This window comes from Danio rerio, chromosome 1 (genome assembly GCF_052040795.2).
Source record: "Danio rerio strain M-AB ecotype USA chromosome 1, GRCz13ab, whole genome shotgun sequence".
NCBI classification, from domain to species: domain Eukaryota; kingdom Metazoa; phylum Chordata; class Actinopteri; order Cypriniformes; family Danionidae; genus Danio; species Danio rerio.
Window position 1 is genome coordinate 58402342 of NC_141021.1, and position 26135 is coordinate 58428476.

At 36.4% G+C, this 26135-nt stretch overlaps 1 protein-coding gene and 1 pseudogene across 6 annotated transcripts; one reads left to right on the forward strand and one right to left on the reverse strand.

Moving 5' to 3' along the window:
- Positions 1-1309: 1309 nt before the first annotated feature.
- LOC147847044 (uncharacterized) lies at positions 1310-4583 on the reverse strand (annotated as a pseudogene). Its single transcript, XR_015477178.1, has 3 exons — positions 4402-4583; positions 3856-3967; positions 1310-1555 (listed from the first exon to the last, which is right to left on the reverse strand). The product of XR_015477178.1 is annotated as an uncharacterized LOC147847044 (transcript).
- Positions 4584-7979: 3396 nt separating this feature from the next.
- On the forward strand, positions 7980-26032 carry LOC103909390 (adhesion G protein-coupled receptor E3-like). 5 transcript variants are annotated; one of them, XM_088649519.1, is made up of 30 exons: positions 8022-8236; positions 8383-8421; positions 8641-8697; positions 9878-9991; positions 10091-10141; positions 10253-10303; positions 10624-10674; positions 10917-10967; positions 11084-11125; positions 13273-13314; positions 13442-13495; positions 13606-13656; positions 15467-15511; positions 15637-15684; positions 15807-15857; positions 15981-16037; positions 16676-16708; positions 16834-16884; positions 16985-17041; positions 17874-17942; positions 18030-18225; positions 19709-19828; positions 20143-20324; positions 20434-20598; positions 20673-20876; positions 20954-21186; positions 21359-21425; positions 21511-21602; positions 21685-21847; positions 25232-26032. In XM_088649519.1, exons 1-21 carry the CDS (start codon positions 8206-8208, stop codon positions 18113-18115), a joined length of 1131 nt encoding a protein of 376 aa, XP_088505645.1. In that variant the 5' UTR covers positions 8022-8205; the 3' UTR covers positions 18116-18225; positions 19709-19828; positions 20143-20324; positions 20434-20598; positions 20673-20876; positions 20954-21186; positions 21359-21425; positions 21511-21602; positions 21685-21847; positions 25232-26032. The 5 variants fall into 5 exon arrangements, with proteins under 5 accessions (XP_088505646.1, XP_088505648.1, XP_088505645.1 ...); XM_088649520.1 differs by lacking the exon at positions 16985-17041 and having other exon boundaries at positions 7980-8236; positions 16834-16890; XM_088649522.1 differs by lacking the exon at positions 16985-17041 and having other exon boundaries at positions 8017-8236; positions 10639-10674; positions 16834-16890.
- The last annotated feature ends 103 nt before the right edge of the window (positions 26033-26135 follow it).

Consider the following 26135-nt stretch of genomic DNA (forward strand, 5'->3'; position numbering starts at 1 on the left):
ATTCTATCTAGTTACCCATGTCTCTCTATATACAAATACACTTTTCAAACTTTTTATCTGCAACAAGACCAACGGCAACCTCCTCCTATGCTGTTTCCTTAACCTGCAAATCTTTATTTTACAAATTTTATAGATCAAACAGTACTGTATGCTTCTCAAACTCTATGAGGAGTACGTCAGAAGACAATCGCCAGTGATATCATGTCATTTGGTTTTTGATTGACAGGATGTTGTAAGCCTACAGTTATAATATCTATACAGTATAGTTATAATTATATTTTTACATGATCCACTTCAGTATGTGTCCAGCGGCAGAGTAACAGCACGTTAATTCATGCTCGTGCAAAGGATGAGATGTATAAAAGTGATAAATGCATGCCCTTCTTTTACTTATTTTTGTGTTCACATCATCCAGCATGCGTGTCGAACTACACTACCCACAATACACTTTGCTATGGACTACAATTCCCGTAAATCACTTCCCCTCGCCAACAAAACTGATACTAAAATTGTTTAACTATTGGTTTTGTAGTTTGGGCCGAAATAAAGGTTTGTTGCAGTTTTTAATGGTTTAAGTTCATTTGATTGACTATATATAAATCAGTTTTGCATTTATTGGGTAAAATTGTTACTTTTTACTGTCATTCAATGTATTTAGGTCATTATCAATGCACTGTCACTTTAATTGAGCGTGAGCAGTGTGTCAAAAATAGACCCAGCTTTTAAGGTGTGGCAACCTTTTATTGATTTTGTGGAAAATCTCAAATAATTTGATTTTTCTATACATATGGTCTGTATGGTTATATGTTAGCTGAATAAATGCTTTTTCCTTTTTTTTTTAATTTTTTAATTTTTTATTTTTTTTTATGTTTTTATTAATTTTTCTTGTGTGTTTTTTTATTTATTTATTTATTTATTTATTGTTATTATGGTTATAATAATTATTATTTCTTTGTATTTGTATTTAAACCTACATGTACAATTGTATATTTGCTAATTTTTGGCTAATGTGAGCGCTATCCCGCTGTTGGATTGGTATGGGTTTGGGGTTTGTATTGTTGTTCTTTCATATTTGAAAAACTGAAACTCAATAAAAAAATATTGAAACAAAAATAGACCCAGCGCCGAAACTATCGCTGCACTGCTGCTTCAGCGACGCTCACACCTCGCTCTGACGCGCTGCTGCTGCGTGCAGTATGAAAGCTTTAATCTGTTAACATGGACGTCAATAAAACATGCGCTGCTCACGCGCCGCTGACGCTTGCGGTGTGAAACAGGCGTTACGCTTAAAAGATATAACAGTCTGATTTCTAACTATAGCAGATCAAATATTAAACTGGTAAGCACACCTGCCAACACTTCCGTTTTTCATGGGGGTATCACGTATTTCAGACCAGTCTCACTGTTTGTGTCAGAGTCTCTGTTTAAAGCATCTTCCAAAGTTAGACCACAGATGACCAATTGTCTCCAAGTTGTTCCTGAAGTACTTGCAGACATATTTGAAGTTCCTAAACTGGCAGTGAAACATCTCAGCCTTTTCCTTAAAATCTTGTGCCTGTAAAAATTGATAAGGAAAATCATGTTTCATGTTGTTAGCATAAAAACTGCTGTAGATTTTTAGGTCATTAAATAATCCTTCACACAGATATATACCCCAGTGTGTGCGGTAAATCTACTGAGAATCTTTATTGTTCTTATACTGTCTAAATCACTGTAGGTCTATGACTGGATAAACCAACATAACATAATACTATTTGCAGTAACTAAAACAGACCCACCAAACAATCCATGTTTATAACAAAAAAGAAAAGTTGCAAAGTTATCATAAATTATAAAAAGGCATCATAGTTTCACATTTATTCAAATTATTATAAATTTAATCAATTCCTTTTGGACTATGTAAGATCTATGATCTGAAATGTAATTCAGAACAGAATTAAAATATATCTTTATTTAAAACAAAAACATTTAGCTCATGCTGTGAAATGTACTTTAAACTGACCTAAAAAGGTATCAATTATTAATTAAGGTTGTTAATACAAATGGAATGCTTACAAATGTGTGTAAAATATGTAAAGTTAATCTATGAAACTCTGAACACCTAGCCTAGTTTATATCTGAACACAGTTGATAAGCAGCATAAATTCATTTTTGAAGGAGAGTAATTGTGTGTGAGTGAGAAGAGGCCAGATGCAAGTGTTATCTGAAAATTTCTCTTAAAATTAGAATTTTTTTTTTCTACAGCTCCTGTGTGTAGGTTCTGTAATTGAACTTTTGTGTTAAGGTGTGTTTTTTTCATTGCCTTTAAAGTTAAATGACAGCATAAACAATAAAGGCTGGAAAATATGCAAATTTTCAGCGTACGACAGTAGAATGTAGTTTGGGTAACTTTATTGACGTTGCTGGCAATCGTTCTTCTCAATATCATTCTTTTTGGTAAAAATAAAGAGGGGATAAGGATGTACATATTCATATTTACTTTAACATGTTTAATACAGCCAACACTAAAATTTTACTATTACACATTTATCCAAATCTTAATATGTATACGAGGAAAATCTATTCATGAGACCATTTGAATCGAATATTAGCAAAACTATCATATTTACACAAACATGTGTAAGCCATAAAAAGGTGTTTGTACAACAAAGTACAGGGGGTATAAAACTGAGTATAATCAAATGACCCTTGAATATTTACAAAAATAGAGCGCTTGCAGACATATTTTTCAATGTTTAAATCAGCCCCGGAAATAATCTGCATGTGTTACTCTTGACCGCACACTGAGAGAAATTGAAAGTAACCCTGTCACTTAAAATGTAACTTTAAATGTCCAGTAGGTGGGGAGTCAAAACCAGAAGTATGTGTAGAGCAACAATGATAGCGATTCAAAAATATATGTTTTGATGGGCCGAATATCATTATATTTTTGATGTCAGTTGTGGGCCGGATGGAGGAGGAGGCAGGGCCGCAAATGGTTTGAGGGTCAGCAGTTTGAGACCTGACTTAGAGACTTTTGCATCTGAACTCTTCATACTGTATGTGGGTTACCATTTTACATTAGCTGTCATTAACATTATTTTTTTACATATTAAAAATGCATGTTACAAGCTTGTTACCAAAGTAGAATGACACATTAGAACATACAATTGTACTATAAGGGTGCTTTCACATCTGTGAATCGATTCAGTTGTTCCGAAAAAGAGATTACAATTGTTACATTGTTGCTCTTTGCTCTTGGAGCGGTTCACTTTCACACTGCAAAGTTTCTAATCGGACCAAAAGAGCTAAAACAAGTCACGTGCGAGTAAACTCTCCTCACATTGGTCAGAGTGTCAGGGTTTATTTTGCAGCGTCCCGCTCAGCTATCAGGGGGAGGTGGTGGTTTGGTGGTGATTGACAAGGCACGCACGTTCGACGTGTCTGAGGAGAGATGCGGTGGGGAGGGGTGAGAAGGGTGCGCGACGATGCCTATTTGAGGACCGGGAGGGTGACGCGAGATTACCGGGAGGTCATCACTCGTTTTCGGGCATCCAGAGACCCGTGAAACTTCCCACCCTACTCATAATTCTCTCTTCATATAGCCGTATGCCTATTACATATCCATAAAACACTGTGATATAACCGCGCTCGGATCGGATCGCTTTCTTACTGCAATCGAACCGCTCCAGGGTTCGTTTCAATCGAGCCGAGACTACCTCACTCAGGCGGTCTCGGAGCGATTACTTTGGCGTGGAATAGAGCGCAATTGCCTTTTTCACATATGCCAAACGAACCGCGCTAACTGGCCAAACGAGACAGGTTCTGAAACAAAAGTGTAGGTGTGAAAGCACTATAAAACAAATAGCAACACACCTTTGAACAGCATTTTCATCTCTGACATAAACTGTATGATGTGCGCTCTTGAATCTGCCTTTTCAGGTCCACTCACACCAGATTCAGATATTGACAGCCAACAAGTTACTGCCTGTGTGTAATAAATGGTGGAAAAACGTAACAATATATTTAATATGGTCAGAACTTCCATGACACATTCAAAATTAGGATCAAGCATTATAAGCTTCAAGTTAAGGGGTACTCAAATCAAAGTAAAAACAATTTATGTTATTGCTTATTGCTACTTTTTTTTCTTTGCTTAAGTGCATCGATGACTGACATAAACGCACAATAATACCCAGATAATGTCAATTAATATTACAGTATGTTGTCTGACATGTTGCAATGTGAAATAAGCTTAAGCTCAATCCACTGATTCATTAGCAACTGAAGATGAAAAAATGTGAATGGTAATACTGTTAGAGATTTACATAAAAAAATATATTAATATGACAGTTGATAAAAATAGAATATGAATCTATAAAATGAGGACAAACAAAAGCAGTATCTTAACTTAGTACTTACTTGCGTTACATGGTACCAACAAAGGAGAATGTCTGATTCGTTGAACACCTTACGGATGGCATTGATTTCAGCCTGGTCTTTATCAACCATAAAACACCTAAAAAATAAATACTTTAAACTTTAAGATAGATAAAACAAATACAAAATATTACAAATGTTTGCTCTCCAAAGAATGCATTTTGTTGTTTACTTTTATTTACCTTCTCTAGAAAAAAAACAATTTATGCATGAAATCAACATCTAGCAAATACCAATTCTGACCCGAATTTGCTAATATAAAGTAAAAACCCACAATATTAACAATGATGACCTGAGGTTAACGTATTATTAATAAATCAGTGATAATGACCTGTATATTAATAAATCAATTATGATGACCTGAGTTTATTGTATTAATGATATTAATAAATCAGCGATGATAACCTGAGGTTAACGTATTATTAAAATGAACAAATCAGTAATGATGACCTGAGGTTAACGTATTAATAATATAAATAAATCAGTGATGATGACTTGAGGTTAACATATTAATTAATAAATCAGTGATTAAGACCTGTGGTTAACTTATTAATAATATTAATAAATCAGTGATGATGACCTGAGGTTAAAATATCAATAATATTAATAAATCAGTAATGACCTGAGGTTAACATGTTAATTAAATTATTAAATCAGTGATGACCTGAGGTTAACATGTTAAAAATATGAATAAATCAGTGATGACCTGAGGTCAACATGTTAATAATATTAATAAATCAGGGATGATGACCTGTGGTTAACATATTAATAATATTAATAAATCATTGATGATGACCTGAGGTTAACATATTAATAATATTAATAAATCAATGATGACCTAAGGTTAACATATTAATATTAATTAATCAATCAGTGCTGATGACCTGAGGTTAATGTATTAATAATATTAAGTCAGTGATGATGACCTGAGGTTAACATATTAATAATATTAATAAATCGACAACCTGAGGTTAACGTATTAATAATAATAATAAATCCGTGATGATGACCTGAGGTTAACAAATTATAATTAATAAATCAGTGATGATGACCTGAGGTTAACATATTAATAATATAAATAAATCAGTGCTCATGACCTGTGGTTAACATATTAATAATATTAATAAATCAGTGATAATGACCTGAGGTTAAAATATTAATAATATTAATAAATCAATGATGACCTGAGGTTAACATATTAGTATTAATTAATCAGTCAGTGATGATGACCTGAGGTTAATCTATTAATAATATTAATAAATCAGTGATGATGACCTGAGGTTAACATATTAATAATATTAATAAATCAGTGATTAAGACCAGTGGTTAACGTATTAATAATATTAATAAATCAGTGATGATGACCTGAGGTTTAAATATTAATAATATTAATAAATCCGTGATGATGACCTGAGGTTAACAATTTATAAATAATAAATCAGTGATGATGACCTGAGGTTAACGTCTTAATAATATTAATAAATCAGTTAAGGCCATGAGGTTAACATGTTAATTATATTAATAAATCAGTGATGACATGAGGTTAACATGCTAATAATATTAATAAATCAGTGATGACCTGAGGTCAACATATTAATAATATACATAAATCAGTGATGATGACCTGTGGTTAACATATAAATAATATGAATAAATCGACGACCTGAGGTTAACATATTAATAATATTAATAAATCAATGATGACCTGAGGTTAACGTATTAATAATATTAATAAATCAGCGATGATAACCTCAGGTTAATGTATTAATAATATTAATAAATCAGTGATGATGACATGACGTTAAGGTATCAATAATATTAATAAATCAGTGATTATGACCTGAGGTTAAAGTGTTAATAATATTAATAAATCAGCTATGATGACCTGAGGTTAACATATTAATAAATCTGTGATTATAACCTGAGGTTAACATATTAATGATATTAGTAAATCAGTGATGATGACCTGGGGTTATTGTAATAATGATATTAATAAATCAGCGATGATAACCTGGGGTTAATAAATTACTAATAATAATAAATCAGTGATGATGACCTGAGGTTAACATATTAGTATTAATTAATCAGTCAGTGATGATGACCTGAGATTAACATATTAATATTATTAATAAATTGACGACCTTAGGTTAACGTATTAATAATATAAAAAATCAGTGATTAAGACCTCTGGTTAACGTATTAATAATATTAATAAATCAGTGATGATGACCTGAGGTTAACATATTAATAATATTAATAAATCCGTGATGATGACCTGAGGTTAACAATTTATAAATAATAAATCAGTGACGATGACCTGAGGTTAACACATTAAAAATATTAATAAATCAGTGATGATGACCTGAGGTTAACGTCTTAATAATATTAATAAATCAGTGATGATGACCTGAGGTTAACATATTAATAATATTAATAAATCCGTGATGATGACCTGAGGTTAACAATTTATAAATAATAAATCAGTGACGATGACCTGAGGTTAACACATTAATAATATTAATAAATCAGTGATGATGACCTGAGGTTAACGTCTTAATAATATTAATAAATCAGTTAAGGTCATGAGGTTAACATGTTAATTATATTAATAAATCAGTGATGACATGAGGCTAACATGCTAATAATATTAATAAATCAGTGATGACCTGAGGTCAACATATTAATAATATACATAAATCAGTGATGATGACCTGTGGTTAACATATAAATAATATGAATAAATCGACGACTTGAGGTTAACATATTAATAATATTAATAAATCAATGATGACCTGAGGTTAACGTATTATTAATATTAATAAATCAGTGATGATGACTTGAGATTAACGTCTTAATAATATTAAAAAATCAGTAATGATGACCTGAGGTTAACATATTTAACAGAATAAATAATTAAATTAAATCACTAACGTTAGTTGAATTTTTGCAGCGATTCACAGTAGTTAACACCTCAAAAAACCTAACGTTACTGTCTTGTGTTTAAACTAGTGCTGTTTTGGTCCACATTTCTGGCGTGTCTTTAAATGAAATTGACATAATAAATGCTAAAAACCGAATTATTAGAAAAAAAAGGTCGCTAAATTAGCAAGAGGGCAAGTTTAGTCGCGTTTAATAACGTTTGCTAGATTTAAATATTCAAAGCAATATTGTTAGCTTGTTTTAATTAATACCAGAAAGTAAATCACAGTAGCGGAAGAGCAGCACGTTAATCTAACGTTAGGTAGGGACGGCTAATTAGGCTAACTTAATGCAAACAAAAGTTAAACGTTGCTCGTTTACTTCGCTGGAAAAAAGGTCAAATCCATAAACACATATGAATTTTACAATCATTACTGCTTCTGTAAACTTATAGAAGAAAACCGGTGATCTCACCTCTTCACTTGTCCTCTTCACCTGTCCTCTTCACTGGTGAAAATGGCAGTTGCCTGTGCATGGGTGTGTGTGTGTGTGTGTGTGTGTGTGTGTGTTTTCTTTTTTGAGTTTGCGTTTTTGGCGGACTCTGCAGGACGCTCATAATGATGACGTAATAACGTTTGATTGGCTGATAGAGATGATGTCCCTGGGTCATCATAAATTATGTTGGTCTCAGGACAACAAGCACTTGGCAAAATCAGGACGAGCATATTCCATTCATGTTTAAAACACAGAATAAACAAACAAGGTCACGCATCAGTGCCAATGCTACTTTGTTTTTGTTTTTTTTCTGACCTGTGAAGGAAACTTTTCCTATCATCTGTTTTTGTTTGTTTCTTTGGATAAAGAGAAATGCTGACAATGGCCTCCTCTCTTCATAAAAGTGAGTGTTTTTCTTGCCAAGTTTAGTAAAAGTTACTTCACCAATTCACCCAACAAACCCCAGCCTTCAACACAGGCTTGTTTGAAACTGGCTATCGTCAGATGACTTTTAATAACACCTTTTAGTGAATTTGATGTGCTTTTCAGGTTTTATAAGAACACTGGCTCTCGTCTCTGTTATTCTGCGTAAGTATACACGATGGTGGGGGATTGCACACTGGTCTACTTATCTAATCAAATATGCAAAGTCTTTAAATGTCAATAATGTCAGAAAGACTAATATCAAAATGCAGCCTTTCATAAGTTGAGAGTTCATATTCATATATGTTATATCATATGACCTTTATATGGCTCAGTGTTTGTGTGTGCGATTTTGTAATTTGATTTATATGCATCTTTTTTCAGCTGGCACTAACATGAGCAACACCAGTACAACAGCCATACCAAACATGAGCTTAGCTGGTACGGTAGTCTGATTATTCTTGTGTGATTGTGTTTGACTGAATGTCAAATGTGGCGCTGCAGACTGGATTTGAACAGAAACCTCACTGGTCTGTAAACTCAGTCCTGGAGGGCTGGTGTCCTGGAGAGTTTAGCTCCAACCCAAATCAAACACACCTGAACTGGCTACTCAAGCTAGATACTAGATAAACTGAAAACCACCTGGCAGGTGTGTTGAAGCAGGTTGGAGCTAAACTCAGCAGGACACCGGCCCTCCAGGACCGAGTTTGGACACCCCTGGAGTAGTTCATAACTATCAGTTATTTTAATGAACAGCTTGTTAATTCAACATCTGAGGGTGTACTCGCACTAGGCACGGTTGTCTTGAACTGTGCCTGAGAGCGATTGTCCACTCTTCCATCTCCCCCTAGGCCCACGCTCGCACTGTATTTTACCTTCCGAGCCCAAGCACGCTTATGTCATTGATGATGCCACTGTACAGTTAAAAGACTGTTCATAGGAGAAATGCTCTTGCTCAGTACAGTGGAGATTGCTTTAGTCATATCGTTGGGTATTATTTTGAGTCGTTTAGGATGAGATGACACAGTCAACTCTTTCGCTGAACAGATCCACCACTTTTGACGCTCGAAAAAAATTCATGAAAGTAATCGTGCTGCAGGTATTAGGAGGTTTGCTGAGGGTGGCAGCTGGGGGGTTGTATCTTTAATAAACTAAGACAGTTTGTGCTCACTGAAAAGTAAGAATGATTAATAAATCCATATGAAACTGTCCCTTAAATATTGCATCTTCAGTGTTGGGCTCAGTCACGCTTTGCACTCACATTACAAGCGTACCACCCTAAAGCCCAACCAAACCATGCTCTGGCACACCTCTTCCAACTGGGCTAGGGCTGGCCAACTGAACTGTGCTCAGGCACGATTTGTAGCACTTACACTTGTCAAGCCTAGTGGGAAATGGGGGTCAAATGCGCCCAGGCACGGTTCAGATAGCCTAGTGTGAGTACACTTTGAAACTATATTTATTTAGATTATATGGTTTTCTTCTTTATTCAGAGGCAGCCACTTCCAATGCTTTTACTAGTTCTGCTTATTCTTCAGGCGAGAATGGTACTCAATTGAATGCGGTCTTTCAAAAAAAAATCATGATCACAGTAGTTTATTGTTTGATTTTTTTTTTTCAGATGTTACTGAAATAAGCAGCAACAATACAACAGATGTTGCAATCATGTTGCCAAAAACAATCACACCAGATGACTATTCAGCATCTACAGTTGCGGAGAACACTGAACTTGGCTGTAATATCAAAACATAACCCTTTATCTCATTGTCTTTTTAAATAAGACAGTAATTCATAAGTTGAGTCTGTTTGATTATGTTTCCACCTGTTGTTCCAGTTTCTTCACCTCTGGTCACTTCCGCAACGTCTAATAGTTCTACTTCTACAGGTGAGCATGATGCTGGACTGCACTGTACGATTTTAACGTTACTCTAATCCTTTCAGAAGTACTTTCTTGAGTGTAATTTAACATTTGTTCTTCCCTCTTTTATCATTTCAGTTTCTTCACACACGGTCACTACAATAATATGTACCAATCCCACTACTACAGGTGAATGTGTTGCCCGCCTGAAATGTGCCTTTAGAACAGGAGTGGCCAACCCTGTTCCTGGAGAGCCACCTTCCTGTAGATTTCAGTTGCTACCCATATCAAACACACCTGAACCAATTAATTAGGACCTGAACACCACGTGATAATTACAGGCAGGTGTGTTTGATATGGGTTGCAACTGAAATCTGCAGGAAGGTGGCTCTCCAGGAACAGGGTTGGCCACCCCTGCTCTAGAAGAAGCTCCTCTTTGTACTTGTCTTTAAAAAGAGCTCAGACATCCTAATTGATCATCCAGTTAACTCCAGCTTTATCTATTTCAGTTCCTTTGCCAACAGTCACATCCACAACATCTACTAGTTCTACTTCTACAGGTGAGGATGATGCTAGATTGAATGTAAAACTAAAACTCAAACTTCAATAATTAAGTTATTCATGAACAACATGGTAATTCAGCATCTGAATCTGTTATTATTACTATTTTAGTTTCTTTAGAGTCAATCAACGCCACAACCTCTAATAGTTCTGCTAATTCTACAGTTGAGGATGGTACTAGATCATTTAGAGATTTCCTCTTATGATGTTTAACCTTTCTTTCCTTCTGTTTTTGTATCAGTACATTTACAGCCTGTCAAGTCCACAATGCCTACTAATACTACTACTGCAGGTAAAGATGATCCTGGACTGGACTGCGATCTTAAAACATAAGCTTCCATATAGTTTCTTCATGGACAACATGATAATTGCATCTAATTCTGATTTGCCATGTTTTTGTTTCTTCAGAGCTAGTCACATCCGCCTCATCTAATATTTCTGCTGATACAGGTAAGAAGGATGCTTAACTGAATGTGGTCTTTCATAAATATCATGAAGCCTGTTCTTTGAGTATGATTGGACTTTTTGAATATGGTGTTTTATCAGTGGTTTTACAGCCAAATAATAGTTTTAGTTCCTCTATATGTGGTCACTTCCATCACATTCTACTACTGTAGGCAAATGTATTTCACAACTGAAATGTGGGTCTCAAAAAACTCTTTTTCATGAAGAACACAGTAAATTATCCAACCCAGGCTCATTGTGGATACGTACCCCTGTATATATTTCTGAAGAGCACGAAATACGTCCCAGGAGGTACATCTCTTCGCAGTTTTTGTTTATGTGAATCCACTAGAGGCCACCGTTTGCGCTTTTTAAGATTTCAAGTTTCTCTCACGAGTGACATTCGTGCCTGCTTAGAGACTTACCACAAGAGTAAGTCAGTGGACCAACTGACTGACCGGCCTAGACCCAACCAATAGTGTTTTCCAAAGCAATCCAAAAAAGGAAAAGCCCTCACAGCCACCTGATTTTTACCACATTTTCAGATCTCACTTTTTGGCTTTTGTTTTTGTCTTGCTGCTTTCTGGAACCGTTCTTCGCCAAACTCAAACCCCGTCATCATGGTCAACTCCGCTCCACATGCCAAGTCTATCAACGTACGTGGCGAGCCACTGAACAAACTGGTAATAGCAGAAAAGCTGTTCATATGGAGGTGAGCAGTCAGCCAGTAGCGCGAAAAGGAATTACGGCACCAGCGTCATACCCGTTCATATAGCATAGCATTCGTTGTTTTGTACAGGCAAACCAAGGCCAAACATACCTCAGAGCATGCAATTCATACTACAAACGAGTTGAGAATCAAAAGACACGTGAAAGAGAAACCATTAAAGTGACAGTGCGAAATGCTGCCGCCCGTTTTATCATTAATCAAACAACAAGAAATGAAATTTCCATTTAATGGAAAGAAGTTTTTTAAACTTATTTCTGAACATAATAGTTTTGGTATATCATGTCTAATTACTGATTTGTTTTATCTTTGCTATGATGACAGTACATAACATTTTAGTAGATATTTTTCAAAATACAAGCATTCAAATTAAAGTGCAATTCAAAGGCTTAATTAGAGTAATTAGGCAAGTCATTGTATAACAGTAGTTTCTTCTGCAGACAATCAAAAAATATATTGTTTAAGGGGGCTAATAATATTGACCTTAAAATGGGTTTCAAAATATTTAAACCTGCTTTTATTCTAGCTAAAATAAAAGAAATAAGAATTTCTCCAGAAGAAAAAAAAATATTAGAGGAAATACTGTTAAAATTCCTTGCTCTGTTTAACATAATTTGGGAAATAGTTATTTGAAAAAACAAAATTCTCAGGAGCGCTAATAATTTTGACTTCAACTGATAATCGTTTTGAATAATCGTGATTACAATTATGACCTGTCACACTCAAATAAATGTTCAGATAGATCCAATTGCGAGTGAACAAAAGGTATTTATTTGACACAGTCAAACTCAAAAAACAGGTGCAACAAATGAGTGCGATGCTAGGGCTAGAGGAACAGGACAGGGATCAAGCAGGAAATCAGGCTCTAGAAGAAACTCCTCACGGTCCTGAGCACAGACAGAAACACACACATGAGCACACGTAACGAACTGACAATGAACACTAAACACGTAGCACTTATATAGGCACGATAATGTGTATCTGCTGGCGAACAATCAATCCAGCGGAGTGCCGTCAAGCCACGTGACCAAAACAATACACGTGGGCCACAAAAACAAAACAAACCCACATGATCACACAGACATTCCGGAAGAGCGCACAAACCTGCAACCGTGACATGACCAAAATAATCGTGATTATGATTTTTTCCAAAATCGAGCAGCCCTAAGTTTTAGTTAACATCTCTTTTGCATATTTTATTGTTTCAGTATCTAAATATTTGATTTAATATGGTTTCTTCTGTTATTATTGGCTTTAGAGCCAGTCACTTCCGCAACATCAACTAGTTCTGATAGTTTTATTGGTGAGAGTGATACATGAATGGATGTGGTCTTTTAAAATGATTGCTTGATTATGTTTGTGTAAAGAAGTACACAGCTGATCATCTGACTGAAGTAACCTCTTCTATCATCTGTTTTTGTTTCAGTTTCTTGGCAGTCTGTCAATTCCACAACACCTTCTACGACAGGTGAGGATAATGCTGGACTCGACTGTGATATTAAAAACAAAACTCAATGATCTGTTTCTTTATTTGAAACTTGACAATTCAGCATCAGAATCTGATCTAATATGTTTTTCTTCTGTTATTATTTTAGTTTCTTTAAAGCCAGTCACTTCCGCAACATCTACTAGTTCTGCTAATTTTACTGGTGAGAGTGGCTAGATGTGGTCTTTTAAAATATTGTTGGTTTTTGTAAAGAAGTACACAGCTGATCATCTGACTATGAAGTAACATCTTTTGTATCTGTTTTTGCATCAGTGCCTTCACAGCCTGTCAATTCCACAACATCTGCTAATTTCACTTCCACAGGTGAGGATAATGCTGCACTGGACTGTAAAGCCTAGTTTGTACTCGACTCGTACGGTAATTCGCTTGAGTGCACGTGGTGAATGTGACGTCATCACGGTGTTTGTGGTGGTTCGCTTTGGGTGTGTGAAACGAAATTTCGGCTTTTGGAGCACATGTTTTTTATTTATTTATTTTTTAACGATGCGCGTTTGATTTGAGTTGAATATGAAACACTTTGAAGAGATTTTCTCTGAAACTGGTATACCTGTACAGACATCTTCATGACCCGTGATCAAAGAGATAACCTGATGAACAATAAGTCTTGGCTAGAAATTACAACAGCCATGGAAAGGAGGAAAGTTTTTGTTACAGGTTTGGAAAAACCCAAGAGATGAGTTTGTTAAAGTCAAAAGACGCCATGGCAAAAGTGGAGACCCAGATATACAATGTCATATATATGTTTTTCCACCATTTATACATTTTACACTGATGTATATATTACTGTTTTGAATTTTAAACAATTTAATAGATACAAAACTAAAACTAAGAAACAAATTATTCCTTTGATAACTGGAACTGGAATCGGTTTACAATAAATTGATGGCCTTTTTTTCTAGGCTTTATTAGTGATAATGGTCAGGAATGTTGGACCATTATGATCTTTCAGCATAAGTATAGGACAGAAACTAGGCAGACAGCAATGTGTGAATTGTGAAGTGGGCTCAATCAATGCCTCATGATGTTTTTAAAAGCACAACCCATTTGATCATCTGATTCTGACATCTAACATCTTTTGTATCCGTTTTTGTATCCGTTTCTTCGCGGTCTGTCAATTCCACAACACCTTCTAATTTCATTTCGACAGGTGAGTGTAATGCTGGACTGCACTGCGATATTAAAAACAAAACTCAATAATCTGTTTCTTTATTTGAAACATGACACATCAGTAGGCCCACACGGACTCTGTGCGCGCAGAATTCCGCAGATTTTCAGCAGAATTCCGCAGATTGCAGGAGATTTTTATTCTATTTATTTACTTGAATAAATGTGTAAATATGAATTTATTCAGTTTTTATTCAGCAATTTATTACTTTTTATTTAATATATTAAGGTTTTAGTTGTGAAACTCCGCTGGATACTCCCAAAATAATTCCACAGAAATCCGCAGATTTTTACCAAAATTCTCCGCAGAAATAGCAAAAAACGTCTGCAGATTCCGTCTGGCCCTGCACATCAGCATCAGAATCTGATCTAATATGTTTTCTTCTGTTATTATTTTAGTTTCTTTAAAGCCAGTCACTTCCGCAACATCTACTAGTTCTGCTAATTTTACTGGTGAGAATGATACTTGACTAAAAATAGTCTTTTAAAAATATGGCCTCAATTTTTATTATTTTTTTACAAAGAACACAGTAGTTCATCATCTGGGTCAAATTCAGTATGTTTTTCCATCAGTCTTGTTACAGCCTTACAATTCCAATAGTATCTGGATGCAGCCTTTATGATGCAAGCTGAGACTGCATCACTCAGGGATGCAAAGTCAGACTCAATGCACTCAATGGAGTGAGCGACGTCACTGTGAGGGGTAGTGTTAGGGGTGGGGTTAGGTGAGCGCATTAAAAAACATTGGATGCAGCTCAGATTGCACTGCACCGAGTCTGCAGCCAGACCCCTCTTGACAATTCCACAACATCTACTAATTTTACTTCAACAGGTCAAGATGATGGTAGACTGTAATGTTGATAATGTTGTATTGATGATAATTAACCTCAATCTTCATGAAGAATTCAGAATCTGTGTCTGATTTAACATGTGTCTTCTATTGTTTTAGATTCTTTACTAAACACTTCCACAACATCAACTAATTCTACTACAGGTGAGGGTGATGCTGCTGCTGGATACTGTGTGATATTAAAACACACGCCAACATAATGTGTTTCTTTATGAACAACATGGAAGTTCAGCATCTGACTCTTCATTTATATATTCTGTTTTCTTCAGAGCCGCTCAATACCACAACATCAACTAATTCATCTGCAAATTCTACAGGTGAGAATGATACTAGATTGAATGCAGTCTGTTATTTATAAACAGTGAAGAATACAGTAGTTCATCATCAGAGTCATCTGATACTGTATCAGTCCCTTTTGCTTCATCTTTTATGGTTTCAGATTATTTACACAACGTCACTTTCATAATATGTCACAGTCCCACTACTACAGGTGAATGAATGTGGAATATGGCTTTTATACAAATATTGCCTTATAATCATCATCTTTATTAAAAGCTTTGTAGTCAGCATCTGGTTCTGATTTAATATGTGCTTCTATCTGTCATTATTTCAGTTCCTGTGCCTAATCAAACTGTCAACTCCAAAACAGATACCAAGTCCATTACTACAGGTGAATGTGTATTTTTTCTTCTTTTTTTTTTTGCTTGAATGTGGCTTTAAAATTAAAGCTCGTCATAATACATTTATTCGTGAAGAAGACAGTAAATCATCATTTAAGTCTGACCTAACAAATTTTCATCTATTATCAGTTTTTTTAATACCCTTCACTACTAAAACATCCTCTAGCTCTTTTTCTACAGGTAAGCATGATGTTGGCCTGGACAATAGTATTGATACACTCTCAGAAATAAAGGTACAGGAGCTGTCACTGGGGCAGTACCTTTTCAAAATGTACAAATTTGTACCTGAAGAGTCCATAATGGTACCTCAAAGTTACTCTTTATGTACTTTTGGGTACTAATATGCACCTTTTATGTACCACTGTGGACTCTTTGGGTACAATTTTGTACCTTTTGAAAAGCTACTGCCTCAGTGACAGCTCCTGTACCTATATTTCTGAGAGTGTACATGACCCTCTTCTTACATTATGAAACAATTGAGCATCTGCATATGACTTTTTTCAATGTTTAATTGTTTCAATGTGTCAGAGCTAAAATCTGGCTATTATCATGAAGAGCACAGTTAATCTTGGTTTGAGACTGACTAGCCTTTGTTTTTAATCTATTATTATTTCCGTTCATTTACCAGCCGTCACTTCCGCAACATCAGCTACTTCTACAGGTGAGGATGATGATGGACTGAACTGTAATATTGAAAAGCAATGCTCCATGATCAAATTCTTTATAAGCAACAGAGTAATTCAGCATCTGAGTTTGTGTTTAACAGAGTTTATCTGCTTTTTTCAGTTTCTTCACACATGGTCACTTCCGCAACATCTACTAGCTCTACTACTACAGGTGAATGTGTTGACAAACTAGAATGTGGCTTTCAAAAGAAGCACAGTAAATCATCATTTCGTTCTGAATAAACTTCTGTTTCTGATTGTTATCATTTCAGTTAGTTTATCATCAGTCACTTCCACAACATTCGCTAGTTCTGCAGGTCAGTCTGAGAGTAGACTTTCTATCATCCTGTTTTGGTGAAATTGTCACTGCAAACTGAAAAAAAACACTAGCAAATCCCCCAAAGTTCCTCATTAACTTACATCTATGATAGTAATTCCACTTTAAATAGCATGTAGATTGTTAGATTACTGAGACTAATATTATATAGGGTGTTAAAATAAACAAAAAGCTCATTTTAAACAATGAAATTTTCTGTATTTGGTTGAATTGTGAAGATTTTCAGTACAAGTTGTTGAACATATTTTATTGATGCTTTTTCTATTTGCATGCATTTTAATCTGCTGGGTTTTCATCTCTCACAATTACTAGAGGAGCATTTTAAATACAGCTTGTGTCATAATTATTTCTCCATCGTTGCAGCTGTCAAATTCAGTCTGAGTCTTTATAGTCATTGAATGTTTGACTTTAACTTAAATAAAAGGCAATCTGATTTATCATATTATAACATTAAGTCTGTTCTTCTGACCTAGAAATTACAGAATCTTGAATGAACTTTAATTTGTATTTGACGTGTTTAACCAGTTTTATAATATGCTGTATAACATATAATCTTATTTTTAACACAAATACACATCACATAGTCTTATCTTTCTCGTTCTATGTCTGAATATCCCAGTGCTGGAAGAATCCAGGGTATGTATTTGCAAGACAAATTTCTAACATTGTGATTTGAGGTTTTGGATTTATTAATAAAACTTGAAACAACAGCTGCACTTGTTGCTTTTAGAGAACGCACTTCATTTTAAACAATGAAAGAAATTAAAATACTCCACAGAGATCATTATTCAGTTTAATTTACCAAAGCTCATTTGTGATTTCAGGCTGCAGGACAATGGCAAAATGTTCTCGGGCAGATAGAAAACATTACAGCTCAAGTGCTTCCTTTGACAGTAAGATAAACCAAACTAAATAATCATCAATTGTAACTTACATGATGAAACAGTAGGAATGTTTTCATTCTAATTATCCAAATTTAGGACGTGAAAATCATTTTGGATACAGTCCTCAATGCTACAGGGATGGTTGTAATGTCTTCATCCTCATCAGCAGCAGACCCAAGTAAACTGGTGTCAGATGGAAACCGTGTGTTAAATGCAGGCGAGAAACTGGTGTCCATGCTGGTGAAGCCCACAAACACAAGTGACTATGTTAGCTTTACTCTGGACACTGTGGGTGAGTGAAAACCACAACTTTACAAGTATTTTTTTTGATTATTAATTGTACTTTTATTCCCTTATAGAATTTTAAAATATTATGTGTATGTGTGTGTGTGTGTGTGTGTATATATATATATATATATATATATATGTATTTATATAAAGTTATATACTAACATGCAAGTTTATGTTTAGATTTAACATAATATCTCATATACACGGCCACTTTATTAGGTATACCTTACTAGTACTGGGTTGGACCCACTTTTGCCTTCAGAACTGCCTCAATCAGTTGTGGCATAGATTTAACAAGGTGCTGGAAAAATTCCTCAGAGATTTTGCTCCATAATGCCCTGATGGCATCACACAGTCGCAGCAAATTTGTTGGCTGCACATCTATGATGCAAATTTCCCATTCCACTATATCCCAAAAGGTGCTCCATTGGATTGAGATCTGGTGACTGTGGAGGCCAATTGAGTACAGTGAACTCATTGTCATGTTCAAGAAACCAGTCTGAAATGATTCACATTTTATGACATGGTGCGTTATCCTTCTAGAAGTAGCCATCAGAAGATGGAGACACTGTGGTCATAAAGGGATGGACATGGTCAGCAGCAATACTCAGGCGTTGACATGATGCTCAGTTGGAACTAATGGGCCCAAAGTGTGCCAAGAAAATATCCCCCACACCATTACACCAATATCAGCCTGAACGGCTGATACAAGGCAGGATGGATCCATGCTTTCATGTTGTTGATGCCAAATTCTGACTCGAATGTGTCAGCAGAAATGGAGACTCATCAGAGCAGCAACGTTTCTCCAATCTTCTATTGTCCAGTTTTGGTGAGCCTGTGTGAATTGTAGCCTCAGTTTCCTGTTCTTAGCTGACAGGAGTGGCACCCGGTGTGGTCTTCTGCTGCTGTAGTCCATCCGCCTCAAGGTTGAACGTGTTGTGTGTTCACTTTCTATCAGCTGGAACCAGTCTGGCCATTCTCCTCTGACCATCAACAAGGCATTTGCGCCCACAGAACTGCCGCTCTCTAGTAAACTCTAGAGATGGTTGTGTGTGAAAATCCCAGTAGATCAGCAGTTTCTGAAATGCTCAGACCAGCCCGTCTGGCACCAACAACCATGCCACCTTCAAAGCCACTTAAATCATCATCTTCCCCATTCTGATGCTCGCTTTGAACTGCAGCAGATCCTCTTGACCATGTCTACATGCCTAAATGCATTGAGTTGCTGCCATGTGATTGGCTGATTAGAAATTATTGTTAACAAGCAATTGGACAGGTGTTCCTAATAAAATGGCCAGTGAGTGCAAGCAATTTAAAACTTGCCGTTTACATATCTTTTTCAGCCATCAAAATTGTGTACAAATATGCAAATAGACATTTGAATATTTTGAAATATAGTTTGCAAATTATGACATGAAATGAAATCCGAGCAGTGTAATCTGCTTATCTTGCCATTATCATATGCTGTGTATTTTTTTAATTAGAGGTAAAAGTCTTCATGGTTGGACCACAGGTGACCTTAGATAAAATCCCTCGACTGGATACAGCAAGTTCTTCTATGGATATCGATCTCATAGACATCGCCAAGAACAACAATGCAACAAGTACAGTGCATTTAAAATCTTTGTGTGATTTTAAAGGGTCAGTTCACTCCAAGATAAAAGTTCTGTCATCATTTATTTACTCTTGGCTCGTTTCAAATCAGTTTGAGTTTTTTCTTTCTGTTGAACTCTCGTGGTTGCAGGTTTCCAACATTCTTCAATGCATCTTCTTTTGTGTTCAACAGAACCAAAATACTCAAACTGGTTTAAAAATAGTCTATAGAGAGTAAAGGATCACAGAGTTTTCATTTTTGGGTGACTTATTCCTTTATCGGTAACTTTAAAGAGAGGTTTATTTCTCTGTTTCTGTCTCACAGGATCTGCTGCTGTGGCTTTCATGAGCTACACCACAATGGAGAATCTACTGAAGGCCGACTTCTTCAACACAACTAATGACACCATTAAAACCATGATGTCCACTGTGATCTCAGCTACTCTTCCCAAAACCAGCAACACTGCACTCACCAAAGCAGTCAACTTCACCTTCAGACACATCAGAGTGAGAGACTGAAATGTGTTTTAGTCCAACATCAGCACTGATCAACATCTGAACACATCTAATATTCACTCTGCTCATATTTTCTGCTTGTTTCTTCTTCTTCTTGCAGGAGTTTGACCCCAGCGGTTCTCTGTCCTGTGTGTACTGGAATATCAGCGAGTGGATTGTAGATGGTTGTTCTGTGTTAAACAGCAACAGCAGCCACACTGTGTGTTCCTGTGTTCATCTGTCCACATTCGCTCTCATCATGCAGACCAGCAGCAGTCCACCACCGGTACCAGAACATTTCTAGAGAGCATTGAAGAGCAGCACAGATCTGGCACTCATGTTCTCTGCATGTTTTCTCAGAGCGATCTGCTGGAGCTGCTGGGTCTGGTGTGTGTGATCGTGGGTCTGGTGTTCTTCAGTTTGGCTCTGTTGTCCTTTGCTCTTTGTCAGTGGAGTCCTGGAGTCAATAATGTGGCTCGAATCAACATCTGCATCAGTCTGCTGTCGGCTCACCTTCTGTTGCTGCTCACACAACAGTTCCTGAGCCTCATTCGCCCTCAGCAGGTGAGAATGATGAAGGAGCTCTACAGCTCAGCACAGCCGCACTGAGAATCATCATAACCCTCTCTCATGCTCTCCAGGTGTTGTGTGTGGTGATAGCAGGCCTTCTGCACTTCCTCTTCCTCTCCGCCTTTGTGTGGATGTTCATTGAAGCTGTGCTGCTCTTCATCTGCGTCAAGAACCTATCACAGGTCAGCTCCAGAAAGTGGGAGGGGCCCAGCGGTTGGTTCCTGTGTGTGATTGGATATGTGGTTGCTCTGGTTGTGGTGGGCGTGTCAGTCGTAACTGATCCTAAAGGCTACGACAGTAAACAGTGAGTTGTTGTTTTTATTGAGCTCATTTGATTAAAAGGAAGTAAAGCAGGGGATTTTTTTTAAATATATATTTGTTCACGGGCTGTAACATCCTCACAGACCACAGTTTACTATTTAATTTTATTCAGTTACATATTTATTTAATTTAATATTGTGTTTTTATTGACCTAGATGCTGGATTAAATATGATAAAGGGTTTATCTGGAGTTTTCTGGGTCCTGTTTGTGTCATACTAGCAGTAAGTTCTAGTAACAAACATTTTTTTCACACAAGCTGTCAAAGCCCAAAAAACTAAACTAAGTATTTCTTCTTTTTTTCCACAGTTAAACATGATCCTCTTCATCAACATCATCATCACTCTGAACTCATCCCTCAAAAATCTGAATGTTGAAGTTTCACAGATGAAGCAAACCAAGTAATGTGGATCCCTTGTTTACTCCAAGAGAACAAGATGTAGTCACTGAATCCTCACATTAACTCTATTTCATTCTCTGCAGGATTATGGTGTTTAAAACACTGGGTCAGTTTGTGGTTCTGGGTTGTCCTTGGATTCTGGGTTTCTTCACTAATGTCAATATGGTGATCTACATCCTCTTCCTCGTCTTGAACTCTCAGCAGGGAACCTTCATCTTCCTGATCTACTGTGTGCTCAATAATGAGGTCAGACATTTACTCAGTCTTCAGTACCACCCCAATCAACATCAACAGTTAACATGAGAGAACACTACAATGGTTTTCACCCTATTCTTAGTTTGTACCTTTACACCTAAGTTTTGTAGTCAATCCAGTTTTAAGTGTATTTCTGTGACAGTTCTGTAACTTCAGAAGTAACAATGAAAGGATCCAAACACAGTTTATTTGGAGCAGGGGAGTCCAAACTCGGTCCCGGAGGGCCGGTGTCCTGCATATTTTAGTTTCAACCCATAATAAACGCACCTGAAGCAGCTAATCAAGCTCTTTCTAGGTATTGAAACCTCCAATGAGGTGTGTTGGAGGAAGTTGGAGCTAAACTGTGCAGGACACTGACACTTCAGGACCGAGTTTGGACACCCCTGATTTAATTCAATTCAATTCAATTTAGCTTTATTTGTATAGCGCTTTTACAGTGTAGATTGTGTCAAAGCAGCTTCACATAAATGGTCATAGAAACTGGAACAGTGTAGTTCAGTTTTTAGTATTTAAGTTCAGTTCAGTTTAGCTCAGTTCAGTGTGATTTAAAATCATTACTGAGAGTTCAAACACTGAAGAGCAAGTTTAGAGAATGATCATACAGGCAAGGTCAAAACAGGGACAGACAGGAGCATGCCGGTAATCCAAAGCTTAATCGAAGTCACAGGCGAATGGTCGGGGTAGGCGGCAAAACAACATGAACGAAGAATAAACAACACAGACTCATTGTGGATACATACCTCAGTTTACATTGCTGGAAAGTGTGAACAATGTACTGAGAACTACATTTGGTTTCATTTAGTCTGCAAAAACGAACGCTACTGGAAGACGGTATGACGTCAGCACCAATAGCTTCTGGTATTTTTGTCTATGTGGATGGGTTTTCCCGTTATTATTATTAGTTTGCCTGATGGGTTGCTGCAAAGACAGGCATTAGAGTTCGGCGAAGAACACTTGCAGAAAGTAGGTAAAACATAAGCAAATAAATAACAGGCCGAGAACGTGGTTAAAAAAAAAAATCTGAAAACGTTGTTAAATTGCGCGGTGACGACTGCTCTTTTTTTCTAGATTAGCTTTCGAAAACATTATCGGTTTAGTTTAAGGAAGGGGATGGGTTGGGTATCGGTCAGCCAGTCAGCTGAAGTTAGTGTATGTTGTTGCGCCATCTGGTGGATTTACGTAAGAGGCATGTACAGGAAACATTTGAGATTATTGAAAAGTGCACACATCGGCGGAGGATTCGGAAACAAAAACTGCAAGGAAACATACCTCCAAGTAAATTTTTCACACTCTTCAAAAATGTAGACTGGGGTAAATGTCCACAATGAGCCATTGTTGGAAGACAAAAGGGTCAAAACAATGGCTAGAAAAGGCTGGGAAACGCTTACAATTGATCACTAGCAGTTAACAAGACTCAGCACTGGATATAAGTGTGTGTGGTTTGTATATATATAGTCCCAGTAATCAGTAATGACAAGCTTCAGCTGTGTGTAATGAAGGGTTGATCGGGAAGTGGTGTGTGCGTGCAGGGCATGATGGAAATGTAGTTCAGCTGAAGGACAAGGAGTGATCTCTAGCAGCCTGCAAGGGCAACACTGCTGGTCATCATAACAGATACATCTCTAAACTGTGTAGCAACATTTAGCCCATATAATTATGAATATTAATTAGTTGTTATTATGAATATTTGGGTTGACTTTATCATCAATGGTAGCAGAACTCAAGTTCCCATACACTGATCTGCTCATCTTTTTGAGCTTACTATTTAACTCTATATCAATTTAAAGATCAAGTCATTTTTCTGGCCTGGAAAAGTAATAATTTTTCTTTGCTGCAGCTTTATCTGTGAGTTCAAGTAACTCGTTCTGACGTTACAACAAACCTCTCAGAGATCTTTCTGTATGCACGCAATAAAAACAGCTTTACAGAGGAAGAAATAACAATACAGAGGTACAAACCTTGACTCCTTTGTGTGGCAAGATCCTAGTACTAAAACCAGCAAACAATAACACATCCAAAGGTTTAACTTTATATTAGGTGGCCTTTACTAATATGTACTTACACTGTAATTGATCATTTGTTACTGTTTTTACTGTGTAAATACATGTTTTTTTTACATAGCACTTATTGCGGATAAATCTGGAATTAATTTCTGTAATTACACTGTTGCCCATCCTTTACACCTTAACCCACCCTTGGGCCTACACATACCCCCAAACCTGTCCCTAACCCGACCCATATCCCACCCATAACCCATTGGCAGATTATTTTGCTTGTTTTCAGGAAAAAACTCACTTCATTCAGACTTCATTTCTTTAAACAAGACAAGATTTTAGCTTGTCTAGAAAATGCTTCTTGATTTAAGAATTTTAGGATATTTGTACTAGACAAAAGACAAAAACTCTTAGTATCAATTCAGCAGCATTTTTGCAGTTTAACTGCTTTAAGGTCAAGTTTTCTCAATCCATTTTGAGTTTGTCTTTTACTCTTTTTTACATAAAGAAAATCAGTGTTGTCTTCTGCAACACAGACTCATAGTGAAAATGTACCCCTGTATACATTTCTGGAGAATGTGAATTATGTAGCTAGAGGTATGTATGGCTGCATTTTGCCTTTAAAACAAATGCTACAGGGCGGTATGAAGCCGCCAACATCTGATTTTTTTTCACGCTACCAGCTGATCACTTACCTCCATGTGGACGACTTTTCCGCTCTTACCAGTTTGTCCAGTAGCTCACCATGTATAACAACGGACTTGAGATGCAGAGTGGAGTTGACTGCATCAACAGGGTTCTATTTAACCAAAACCTGTTCCAGAAAGCTGGTAAAACAAAAACAAACAACAGAATGAGAATGTGGTAAAAAAAATAATAAGTCAGGCGGCCACAAGGTTTTTTTTTCTGAATTCCTTTGAAAACACTGTCGGTTGGGTTTTGGGAAGTGGGCGATTGGGTCAATTAATGCTTTTGAAAATACTCTTACTAGTTCTTGGGTGGGGGGATTGGCCAGTTGGTTAGTCAGTCAGTCATCAGCAGCCTCTGGTGGGTTTAAGGGAGTCTGGTGCAATGCTAGCCCTTTAAATCTTAAAACGAAAGTCGATGACGTCAGACCCGGTACCGTTTAACTGATAAAGCAAGAACAGCAGATGTGAATGGCACTCGTGAGAAAAATTTGAGATCTAAAAAAACTGCATAACAATGTGCCTCCTGGGACGTATTTCGTGCTGTCCAGAAATGAATACAGGGGTGGTATGTATCATTAATGAGCCTGGGGTTGGTCTTCTGAATCACTTTTCTTATGTAAATTGTTTTAAGCCCATTGTAAACTTTCTGAAGTTACACTGATCTCCAAATCTGTCGTGTGATTTTTATCCAGATCAGGCAGCAGTACAGAAAGTGCTTCACATCTCTGTGCTCTGGACGACAACAACAGGACCACAGCATCAATGAGAAATAACAGCAAATACAGTACAATTCATTCATTTTCCTTCGAGTATTTTATTCTATTTAAATATGTATATCACTTTTCACGATGATTGTGATTCCAAAGCAGCTTTACAAAATGTGCACATTATTACATGACAATCAAAATAACCAGAAAGGTTCTCCAACACTGGAGAATACCCACACATTTTGCACACACTCACATACATTAGGCCAATTTAGCTTATTCAGTTCCCCTATACCATGTTTGTGGACTATGGGGGAATCAGGAGCACCCGGAGGAAACCCACGCCAACACGACGAGACCATGCAAACTCCACACAGAAATGACAACTGACCCAGGCTCGAACTAGCGCCCTTCTTGCTGTGAGGCGATTGAGCCGTTAGCCAAATGTTATTTTTTTCAGGGGATAAATTTTGATATATTATCTTTCTTTTATCATTTTTTTATGTTACGTTGTTGTCTTGTGTCTATCCTTGCGTGTATTTTGGAAAGAAAAAGTAAAATGTACTTTTATTTGCTATTTTTTACATGCTATTTTGCTATTTTTTACATGCTATTTTTTTTATGTGATAGTGGTTGAAGATAAATCATTATGTTAATATTTAAATGAGTAAATAATCCTTGAATGTTTCCTCTGATGTCATTTAACAGTCCTGAGTTGTTTGTAAAGGTAAAATAATATAACAAATGTATGACCATAATAAAGTCAGACATTATGATGATGGATGTAAAAGCTGTTGTTGTTGTTCTTACACACCACACCTTCGGAACGTCAAATATACGCAAAATAGAAAATATGAAGGACATTGAAGGGATTATTTACAGTTTTAAC